This window comes from Physeter macrocephalus, chromosome 19 (assembly GCF_002837175.3).
Source record: "Physeter macrocephalus isolate SW-GA chromosome 19, ASM283717v5, whole genome shotgun sequence".
Taxonomy (NCBI): Eukaryota; Metazoa; Chordata; class Mammalia; order Artiodactyla; family Physeteridae; genus Physeter; species Physeter macrocephalus.
This window is the reverse complement of record NC_041232.1, coordinates 5,050,436-5,061,436: the sequence shown is the minus strand read 5'-3', so window position 1 is coordinate 5,061,436 and position 11,001 is coordinate 5,050,436. Positions and strand designations below refer to the sequence as shown.

The 11,001-nt window shown below is 53.8% G+C and overlaps 1 protein-coding gene across 1 annotated transcript; it reads left to right on the top strand.

Annotated features, from left to right (window-relative positions):
- The first annotated feature begins 702 nt into the window (after positions 1-702).
- On the top strand, positions 703-10,658 carry NEFH (neurofilament heavy chain). Its single transcript, XM_028480176.1, has 6 exons — positions 703-1,579; positions 3,476-3,675; positions 4,653-4,777; positions 6,403-6,898; positions 7,673-7,792; positions 8,832-10,658. Exons 1-6 carry the CDS (start codon positions 703-705, stop codon positions 10,113-10,115), a joined length of 3,102 nt encoding a protein of 1,033 aa, XP_028335977.1. The 3' UTR covers positions 10,116-10,658.
- The last annotated feature ends 343 nt before the right edge of the window (positions 10,659-11,001 follow it).

Here is an 11,001-nt window from a genome sequence, read left to right as displayed (position 1 = left end):
TGCAAAGTTCCTTGAGCCCTCTCCTGGTGGCCCCTCTAGCTACTAGGGGACCAGTGTACCTCCACTCAGGGGTTTTCTACCTCTACCCTCTGTAGTGCCCACTATGCCTGCATTCAGGATTACTTTTCTCCCTCCCCTATTCCGGGCCGGCTGCAGACACTCTGCATCCCCTAACCTGAGGGTCTAACTATGAGGAAAAACCTGTGCTCCCTCTCATTCGGGGGTCCTCTCATCCTACCGAGTCTTCTATCGCTCCATCCCGAAGGCGTCCTGCCCCTATTCCCATCAGGTCTCCTTGCCCTCCCCCCATTTCAGGCTCCTTCTTTAATTCCGAACATAGTAGCAGGGTCTCCCGACCCGCACCAGGGGGCTCCCCTTCAGTCCACTCCGGGAGTCCTCTACCGCCTGACTCTGCTTCGGGGGTGCTTCTCTGACGCTGCGTCGTCGATTCCCCTTCACTCCTTGGTTTCCCTGCCCCGCCCCTCTCACTGCGGCGGAGCCAGCCGGCCCCGGGCCGCTGGGGGAGGAGGCGGAGAGGGCGGGGCACTCCTCCCCCGCTCACCCCGCCAGCAACTGCTGAGGGGCTGGACCCCGCCGGGCTGCTATAAAAGGGCCGGCCGGCCGGGTGCTACCGCAGTGCCGCCCGCCCCGTCCCGGCCTCGGGTTCCCGCTCCGCCGGCAGCCGCACCTGCTCCGGCCAAGATGAGCTTCAGCGGCGCTGAGGCGCTGCTGGGCGCCTTCGCGCCGCTCCACGGAGGCGGCAGTCTGCACTACGGGCTGGCTCGCAAGGGCGGTGCGGGTGGAGCGCGCTCTGCAGCCGGCTCCTCCAGCGGCTTCCACTCATGGGCGCGGACGTCCGTGAGCTCCGTGTCAGCCTCGCCGAGCCGCTTCCGCGGCGCGGGAGCCGCCTCCAGCACCGACTCGCTAGACACGCTGAGCAACGGACCGGAGGGCTGCGTGGTGGTGGCGGCGGCGGCGCGCAGCGAAAAGGAACAGCTGCAGGCGCTGAACGACCGCTTCGCGGGCTACATCGACAAGGTGCGGCAGCTCGAGGCGCATAACCGCAGCCTGGAGGGAGAGGCGGCGGCGCTGCGGCAGCAGCAGGCGGGCCGCGCCGCCATGGGCGAGCTATACGAGCGCGAGGTGCGCGAGATGCGCGGCGCTGTGTTGCGCTTGGGCGCGGCCCGCGGCCAGCTGCGCCTGGAGCAAGAGCACCTGCTGGAGGACATCGCGCACGTGCGCCAGCGCCTAGACGACGAGGCCAGGCAGCGCGAGGAGGCTGAGGCGGCGGCGCGCGCACTTGCGCGCTTTGCGCAGGAGGCCGAAGCGGCGCGCGTCGAGCTGCAGAAGAAGGCTCAGGCCCTGCAGGAAGAGTGCGGCTACCTGCGGCGTCACCACCAGCAGGAGGTGGGCGAGTTGCTCGGCCAGATCCAGGGGAGCAGCGCCGCGCAGACTCAGGCGCAGGCCGAGGCGCGCGACGCCCTCAAGTGCGACGTGACGTCGGCACTGCGCGAGATCCGCGCGCAGCTGGAAGGCCACGCAGTGCAGAGCACGCTACAGTCCGAGGAGTGGTTCCGAGGTTCGCAGGCGAGCGGGGACAGGGAGGATGGGGCGCCCTCTGTTGGTCGGTCAGTGAGGGGAAGGGTGGCGTGACTTACGGTGCTGGTGGACTCTGCATAGAGGTGGCTGGACTGGATGGTGCGCTGCTCAGCTTCCTCCTGCAGACTGCATGCCCCTTAGTTAAAAAACAGTTTTACTCTGGGTCTCTTGTGGAACACCCCCCCTTCCCCCCAACTCTAGGTTCTCCTTTGGCCTTCTCCAGGGTCCTTATATATGTCCTTCAACTCTGGGTCCTCTCTGCTCCTCCTCCTGAGTTTTGGTAACCCCACTGTGAGGCCCCTCTTCATCAGGTTCCCTCTACTGCTCCAAAGTGGTGCCGGCTTCTAGTCGCTGGGGCGCTCTTTGCCCTTCAAAGTAACATGGCTTCCCTGTCCAATGCTGCCCACCCCCTTTCTTGCACACTGCAGGGAACCCTATTCTGACACCTATCGGGCTCCTCCCCACTACAGTTGGGGAGGGTGGGTCATTCTCACATTCTTTCTCCCCGGGGGGACCACCATTACAACCAATTGGTGCCTGAAGCTGAAGTGGCCTGTGGGCCCTTTAATGTCCTTGCTCCCCTTCAGAAAAGCCGGGAGCCTCCCAAACCCATCTCCCTCCCCCAACTCCGTGCCACCCTGAGTCAGCTAGGTTGCAGCTGCAGCAGCTTTGAAGCTGTGCCCAGCACCTGCAGGGTGACTTTGACCAACACTTGCCATCTCTGGTTTTCATTTCTTTTGGGGTTGAAAGGGGGGTCGACTAACTGGGCTTCTTACCCTGGGGAGCTCCATGAGCCTTCCTGAAACTGTCTGTAAAACTTCTGCATTGTTCTTGGGAGAGGGTACAGAGGCTTCAGTGATTTTCAGACAGGTCTGTGATCCACAGTGCGCAAGAATCCTCACCCACTTGGATGGTTTCTAAGTCTTTGCCAGTACTAGCAGAGAAAACCCAGAAAAGCTGGGATTTTGATGCATTGCTTTTCCAGTTCCTTCCTCTCCTCTGCAGTGGCAGAACCATCCCCTCCCCCATCCCTGCAGCAAGGCTCCTCCCAGAGCAAACCTCTTTGCTCTCTTGGGCGTTGCCCTTCATCCATCTCAGGACTTCTGGACCACCCAGATGGCATCCCTTCTTCCTCCCCCACTGCCAAGACTCAGGTCCTGAGTGTCATTATCTCAGGATTCAGGATGTCCACATTCAGGAGGTTCAGACTAGCCTCCAGACCCCCACTGGCCCCTGAAAAGTCTTCTGGGAACCTGCAGCCCATTGCTCACAGGGGCCAGGGTGTGGCTGCCATTGGCACAGGGGCTCCTGTGCTAGAGAATGCGCGGCAAGGGGTAGGAAGGGAGAGAGGAGCTGGCACGCAGGCCCCAGGCTCTGCAGTAACCTTGGGCTCTGCAAAGCAGAAACCTGCAAGGAAGGGGCTATGGCTACATGGTGGCTCATGGTGCCCTCGTGCCTCTAAAGGTCACAGACTCATTCACTTGTTCAACCACAAGCTCAGAGTTAAGCCCCATGGGTCAGGTTTCACATATGAACCCTCAGCACTGCCAGCCTTTGCTGGGGAGCTGAACCAGGAGGACCAGAAATGTGGGCTTCCTTTGCCCTGCAGAGTTTCCAGATCCTGAGTTTGGGGAGACAGTGTGATCTTTGGAGCCAGAAAGACACTAGATTTGAATCCCAGCTCTGCTGCTCAAACTGGCCTACCGGCCTTGGGCAGTCGTCATTTGCCTATCACAAAGGATAGGGTGAGTTAAGCATCCAAGATGGCACCGGCACTCAGTAGGTCCTCAACCCATGTGTGTCACCTTCCAGATCTGGGCAGTAGAATCCAAATCCAGTTGTGTCTAACCCTGTGCCCTACTCCCTTCTCTCCCAGTGAGACTGGACCGACTGTCAGAGGCAGCCAAGGTGAACACAGACGCCATGCGCTTGGCACAGGAGGAGATAACTGAGTACCGGCGGCAGCTGCAGGCCAGGACCACAGAGCTGGAGGCGCTCAAAAGCACCAAGGACTCACTGGAGAGGCAGCGCTCTGAGCTGGAGGACCGTCATCAGGCTGACATCGCATCCTACCAGGTGGGCAGGGGTGGGGCAGAAAGCCAGACTGTCTCACCTGGTTGGGTGACCCTGGACAAGTCATTGCCCCTCTTTGAGTGGCGTCATCGTAGTTAAGACCATGGGCCTTGGAGTCAGACACACCAGGGGTACCAGTATGTCTTTCTAGCCGTGTGACCCCAGGAAAGTGTCTGCCTCTCTGACTCTGAATTCCCTCAATGCAATGGGAAAAAAAAAAGCCTCCTTTGCAGAGCTATGAAGCTTAAAGAGAGAGACGAACTTTTCATGCGAGGAGTGAGTGTGCTCGGCATGGTCTTGGTCAGAGTGGGCATTCAGTAAACAATAACCAGTGTCTATGAGTGAGGGTAGCCTGGGGAAGGCCTTGGCAGATACCTCCCATTAAAGACAACTGCTAAAAGAAAATATCGCTTTTAAAGAGCTTATTATGCAAGTAATATATGGTGATTGTAGAAAAAGGGGGCAATAAAAATCAGCCATACTGATTCACTTCAAGCAGTGGCTAAGTGGGCTTGGGGTCAGGGGAGAAGCTTCAGCTCGTATTGAGCGTGCTTCTGTGTATTGTCTTGGTCAACAGATGCCTCCCGAGCCTGTACTGTGTGGCAGGCACTTTGGAGCACTGGGGAAACAATAGGGAGCCAAAGCAGACAAGGCCGTGTTCCCACTGAGCCCTTTCTAAGCTTAAGATCTGTAAAAATTCACCCATCATCCCACTGACCTGTGATGACCATTGTTGGTGTCTGGTGTGTTTCGTTCCAGACCACTCCCCAGGCTGAGGTTATACACACTGCAGGAGTTTTGTTCCAGGTGGCTTTCATGTCCATGAATGAGATCCGTAGCTTTCACCGGGTGGGGGTTGGCCCCAGCAAGCCTGGCTGAACAGGACTACGTTGGGTTTGCATAGCCCGCCCCAGCTCCTCCAGTGCTGAGGGCCAGAATGCTGACTGGCGCGTGACATGTATGTGACTTCTCCTCCCCAGGAAGCCATCCAGCAGCTGGATGCTGAGCTCAGGAACACTAAGTGGGAGATGGCAGCCCAGCTCCGAGAGTACCAGGACCTGCTCAATGTCAAGATGGCTCTGGATATTGAGATTGCTGCTTACAGGTGAGGGGGCCAGGGGGCCTTTGGGTGGTGGTTCTTAGGAGAAGCCTTGGATTTTAAGTCCCACAGTGAGGTAGCCTGCCTGCCAGTCTTAGAGACAAAACAAAAAAAATTTTTCTTTCGTGTTGCGGTGAAATGTATATAACAGAAAATTTATCATTTAACCATTTTTAAGTATACAGTTCAGGGGCATTAAAGATATTTACATTATTGTGCAATCATCACCATCATCTATGTCCAGACCGTTTTTCATCTTCCCAAACTGAAATTCAGTGCTCATTAAACAGTAACTCTCCACTCCCTCCCCTTCCCTCCCCCCAGCCCTGGCAACCACCATTCTACCTTTTGAGAGACAAATATCTTGAGAGTGACTTAGTTTCATTCTGACAATGATTCAGAGGGTTAAAGTTCCTCACCCTCTTCCCAAATCCAGCCAGCTAGAGGTTGTCTTGGAGGGAAAGGAGGTACTTGAGTTGTCAAGGGCCTTCACAACTCTACCTCTTAGAGATTCCTAGCTCTCTGAGCAGTTGTTTCCCGGGGAAATAAAATAGGGGTGATAATAACAGTACCCACGTCCTGGGATTGTTGGGAGGCGGTGCTAATCCTGTTCCTGAGCTAATCCAGGTAACACAGGTACCACTGGGCTGCCACAGAGAAAGCCTTCAGTAAAAAGTAGCCATGAGAAAGCCAAGAGACCTCCCAGCTTAGCAGTTTTCTGCTAAGGAACAGGGCTGACCCCGTGAAGACCTGTCCCAGTTGTTGGCTAATGACCCTTCACTTCCCACATCTTGGCTCTAATCTCTAGTCTTGCTACTCAAAGTGTTGTCCATGGAGTAGCACAATCAACATTATCTGAAAGCTGGTTAGAAAGGCACCCCAGACCTGTTGAATCAAAATTTGCATTTTAATCAGATCCCTGGGTGATTTGCATGCCGTTAAATTTGCAAAGCACTGGTCTGTATGGGTAACCCCTACACTTACTCTGAGGCAGGTATTGCCAGGTTCTTTTTATTTATTATTTCACTGAAACAACCCTCTGAGGTTAGGACTCTTAATGACCCCGTTTTTACCAATGAGGAGACTGAGGATGAAAGAGTTTGAGTGGCTTAGCTAAAGTCACACATCTAGTGAGTAGGAAAGAGTGGAAACTGCCCCCACCATGTTCCTAAAACCCAAAGAATGAGACTATAAGATAACAGGAGACCCTTGAAATTCAAATGGGAACATTCTAAGACCTCTTAAACCCAGGTTTATACATGTGGAATTCCTTGCTCATACTCACACCTTTCTCTTGAATAACATTTTAGTTGAGGGACAATAAGTATAAATGTTGTTAATAGAGGTGTTTTCTCTTGAGGGCCATTTTTTCAGGAGAAAAAAGTTTTATAAGTTGCAACCTTAGTTGCATTAAACAAGAGCAGTGCCATTGGGGTGTGGATTCTGGGTGGTCCCTGGGATGATCTGCTAAGTGACCTTCTCCAGTGTCAAAGTGCCCACCATTCACATCCCTTCCTCCACCAAAGTGCATATCACTGGATGCGGTGGAACTTCATAGTAACTCAGGAAGCCCCCTAACTCATTGATCGGCTCTGAGTTAATAGTAATGTGTTCCATTATCCATTCTGCAGAAAACTCCTGGAGGGTGAAGAGTGTCGGATTGGCTTTGGCCCGAGTCCTTTCCCCCTTCTAGAAGGACTCCCCAAAATCCCCACCATATCCACTCATATAAAAGTCAAAAGCGAAGAGAAGATCAAGGTGGTAGAAAAGTCAGAGAAGGAAACTGTGATTGTGCAGGAACAGACAGAGGAGGTCCAACTGACAGAGGAAGTGACTGAAGAAGAAGAGAAAGAGGCCAAAGAGGAGGAGGAAGGGGGAGAAGAAGCAGCAAAATCTCCCCCAGCAGAAGAGGCTGCATCTCCAGAGAAAGAGGAGGCCAAGTCCCCAGTGAAGGAAGAAGGCAAGTCCCCAGAAAAGGCTGAGTCCCCTATGAAAGAAGAAGCAAAATCACCAGCTGAGGCCAAGTCTCCTGAGAAGGCCAAGTCTCCAGAAGGAGTGAAGTCTCCAGAGAAGGCCAAGTCCCCTGTGAAGGAAGAGGCCAAATCCCCAGAGAAGGCCAAGTCCCCAGTGGAGGCGAAGTCCCCAGAGAAGGCCAAGTCCCCAGAGAAGGCCAAGTCCCCAGAGAAGGCCAAGTCCCCAGAGAAGGCCAAGTCCCCAGAGAAGGCCAAGTCCCCAGAGAAGGCCAAGTCCCCAGAGAAGGCCAAGTCCCCAGAGAAGGCCAAGTCCCCAGAGAAGGCCAAGTCCCCAGAGAAGGCCAAGTCCCCAGAGAAGGCCAAGTCCCCAGAGAAGGCCAAGTCCCCAGAGAAGGCCAAGTCCCCAGAGAAGGCCAAGTCCCCAGAGAAGGCCAAGTCCCCAGAGAAGGCCAAGTCCCCAGAGAAGGCCAAGTCCCCAGAGAAGGCCAAGTCCCCAGAGAAGGCCAAGTCCCCAGAGAAGGCCAAGTCCCCAGAGAAGGCCAAGTCCCCAGAGAAGGCCAAGTCCCCAGAGAAGGCCAAGTCCCCAGAGAAGGCCAAGTCCCCAGAGAAGGCCAAGTCCCCAGAGAAGGCCAAGTCCCCAGAGAAGGCCAAGTCCCCAGAGAAGGCCAAGTCCCCAGAGAAGGCCAAGTCCCCAGAGAAGGCCAAGTCCCCAGAGAAGGCCAAGTCCCCAGAGAAGGCCAAGTCCCCAGAGAAGGCCAAGTCCCCAGAGAAGGCCAAGTCCCCAGAGAAGGCCAAGTCCCCAGAGAAGGCCAAGTCCCCAGAGAAGGCCAAGTCCCCAGAGAAGGCCAAGTCCCCAGAGAAGGCCAAGTCCCCAGAGAAGGCCAAGTCCCCAGAGAAGGCCAAGTCCCCAGAGAAGGCCAATGTGAAGGAAGAGGCCAAATCCCCAGAGAAGGCCAAGTCCCCAGTGGAGGTGAAGTCCCCAGAGAAGGCCAAGTCCCCAGTGAAGGAAGAGGCCAAATCTCCAGGGAAGGCCAAGTCCCCAGTGGAGGTGAAGTCCCCAGAGAAGGCCAAATCCCCAGAGAAGGAAGAGGCCAAATCTCCAGAGAAGGCCAAATCCCCAGTGGAGGTGAAGTCCCCAGAGAAGGCCAAGTCCCCTGTGAAGGAAGAGGCCAAGTCCCCTGTGAAGGAAGAGACAGGTTAGGACTCTTAATGACCCCGTTTTTACCAATGAGGAGACTGAGGATGAAAGAGTTTGAGTGGCTTAGCTAAAGTCACACATCTAGTGAGTAGGAAAGAGTGGAAACTGCCCCCACCATGTTCCTAAAACCCAAAGAATGAGACTATAAGATAACAGGAGACCCTTGAAATTCAAATGGGAACATTCTAAGACCTCTTAAACCCAGGTTTATACATGTGGAATTCCTTGCTCATACTCACACCTTTCTCTTGAATAACATTTTAGTTGAGGGACAATAAGTATAAATGTTGTTAATAGAGGTGTTTTCTCTTGAGGGCCATTTTTTCAGGAGAAAAAAGTTTTATAAGTTGCAACCTTAGTTGCATTAAACAAGAGCAGTGCCATTGGGGTGTGGATTCTGGGTGGTCCCTGGGATGATCTGCTAAGTGACCTTCTCCAGTGTCAAAGTGCCCACCATTCACATCCCTTCCTCCACCAAAGTGCATATCACTGGATGCGGTGGAACTTCATAGTAACTCAGGAAGCCCCCTAACTCATTGATCGGCTCTGAGTTAATAGTAATGTGTTCCATTATCCATTCTGCAGAAAACTCCTGGAGGGTGAAGAGTGTCGGATTGGCTTTGGCCCGAGTCCTTTCCCCCTTCTAGAAGGACTCCCCAAAATCCCCACCATATCCACTCATATAAAAGTCAAAAGCGAAGAGAAGATCAAGGTGGTAGAAAAGTCAGAGAAGGAAACTGTGATTGTGCAGGAACAGACAGAGGAGGTCCAACTGACAGAGGAAGTGACTGAAGAAGAAGAGAAAGAGGCCAAAGAGGAGGAGGAAGGGGGAGAAGAAGCAGCAAAATCTCCCCCAGCAGAAGAGGCTGCATCTCCAGAGAAAGAGGAGGCCAAGTCCCCAGTGAAGGAAGAAGGCAAGTCCCCAGAAAAGGCTGAGTCCCCTATGAAAGAAGAAGCAAAATCACCAGCTGAGGCCAAGTCTCCTGAGAAGGCCAAGTCTCCAGAAGGAGTGAAGTCTCCAGAGAAGGCCAAGTCCCCTGTGAAGGAAGAGGCCAAATCCCCAGAGAAGGCCAAGTCCCCAGTGGAGGTGAAGTCCCCAGAGAAGGCCAAATCCCCAGAGAAGGAAGAGGCCAAATCTCCAGAGAAGGCCAAATCCCCAGTGGAGGTGAAGTCCCCAGAGAAGGCCAAGTCCCCTGTGAAGGAAGAGGCCAAGTCCCCTGTGAAGGAAGAGACCAAATCCCCAGAGAAGGCCAAGTCCCCAGTGGAGGTGAAGTCCCCAGAGAAGGCCAAGTCCCCTGTGAAGGAAGAGGCCAAATCCCCAGAGAAGTCCAAATCCCCAGTGAAAGAAGAGGCCAAGTCCCCAGCTGAGGTGAAGTCCCCTGAGAAGGCCAAGTCTCCCGTGAAGGCAGAAGCAAAGTCCCCGGAGAAGGCCAAAAGCCCTGTCAAGGAGGAGGCAAAATCCCCAGAGAAGGTCAAGTCTCCTGTGAAGGAGGAGGCCAAGGCTCCTGAGAAGGAGGTCCCAAAGAAGGAGGAGGCAAAGTCCCCCATGAAGGAGGAAGAGAAACCCCAGGAGGTGAAAGCCAAAGAGCCCCCAAAGAAGACAGAGGAAGAGAAAGCTCCAGCCACACTGAAAACTGAGGAGAAGAAGGACAGCAAGAAAGATGAGGTGCCCAAGAAGGAGGCTCCAAAGCCCGAGGTCCAGGAGAAGAAGGACCCTGCTGTGGAAAAGCCCAAAGAACCCAAAGCTGAAGCCAAGAAGGAAGAGGCTGAAGATAAGAAAAAAGCAACCACCCCAGAGAAGGAGGCTGCTGCCAAGGGGAAGGAAGAAGCCAAACCCAAAGAGAAGACTGAGGTGGCCAAGAAGGAACCAGATAATGCCAAGGCCAAAGAACCCAGCAAAGCAGCAGAGAAAGAGCCGGAAAAGCCAAAGAAGGAAGAGACGCCAGTGGCACCTGAGAAAAAAGACGCCAAGGAGGGGAAGGCCACAGAGGCCAAGAAGCCTGAGGAGAAACCCAAAGCAGAGGCCCAAGCCAAGGAGGAGCCCAGCAAGGAGGCCTCCACACCAGGCAATGCCAAGGCAGAAAAGGCTGAGAAATCCTCTAGCACAGACCAGAAAGACAGCAGGCCTCCAGAGAAGGCCACAGAAGACAAGGCCACCAAGGGAGAGAAGTAAGGCAGGGAGAAAGGAACATCCAGAGCAGCCAAAGAAACTCAGGAGGGTCTGGGAGCTCAAGGGTCGGTATAACGAATTTTCATTTTTTCTCGCTTTTCCTTAAGAAGAAACTCTGCTTAGACTATGGGCCCTCCTTCACCAAACAGGAATTTCTATTAGCAATGTGTTAGCAAGAGAGGATCCTCCCAACCCCCGGCCCCACGCCCCAAACCCTCCCTAGGTGATGGACAATTATGTTATGATAGCTTATGTAGCCGAATGTGATATATGCCGAATGCCACATGTAAACACTTGACTATAAAAACTGCCCCCTCCTCTCCAAATAAGTGCATTTATTTCCTGTATGTGCAACTGACAGATGACCGCAATAATGAATGAGCAGTTAGAAACACATTATGCTTGAGATGTCTTAACCTATTCCTGAATGCCTTCTGTTTTCCAAAGGAGTGGTCGAGCCCTTGCCCAAAGCTCTCTATCCTGGAAGAGCTGGAGCAGGTGGGGCTGGGCGCTGGCCACTGAACCATGCCAGGGCGCACTTTTCCACTGGAGTCCACTTTCAATTGCTTCTGTGCAATAAAACCAAGTGCTTATAAAATGAAAATGCTGCTGTTGTTATTTATTCTTTTCCCGTGGGCAGGCTGGGGGATGGGCAAGGGAGCTTGATCTCACTCTTAAGAATGCACAGGACTGAATGGGAATCAGAGGTCTTGTGCGGGTCTGGGACCAGTTACAAGGCCTCTCTTGGGTTATTTTCCGGGCACAAACCATGTGCCAGGCAATATGCTCGGTGCTTTATCTTTAAAATCTTGTAGACAGGTGGCCTGGTGTGTGGTTTCTCAGTGAGGTCCATGGACCACCTACATAAGCATCATCTGGGAGCCTTATA

Bases quoted from the DNA above. Each gene is read 5' to 3' on its own strand.
- NEFH (XM_028480176.1), top strand. From the start codon at position 703: ATGAGCTTCAGCGGCGCTGAGGCGCTGCTGGGCGCCTTCGCGCCGCTC. The intron at 6,899-7,672 runs GTGGAGGCGAAG...GCCAATGTGAAG, and splicing joins CAGAGAAGGCCAAGTCCCCA to GAAGAGGCCAAATCCCCAGA. The intron at 7,793-8,831 runs GTGAAGTCCCCA...GAGAAAGAGGAG, and splicing joins AGGCCAAGTCCCCAGTGGAG to GCCAAGTCCCCAGTGAAGGA.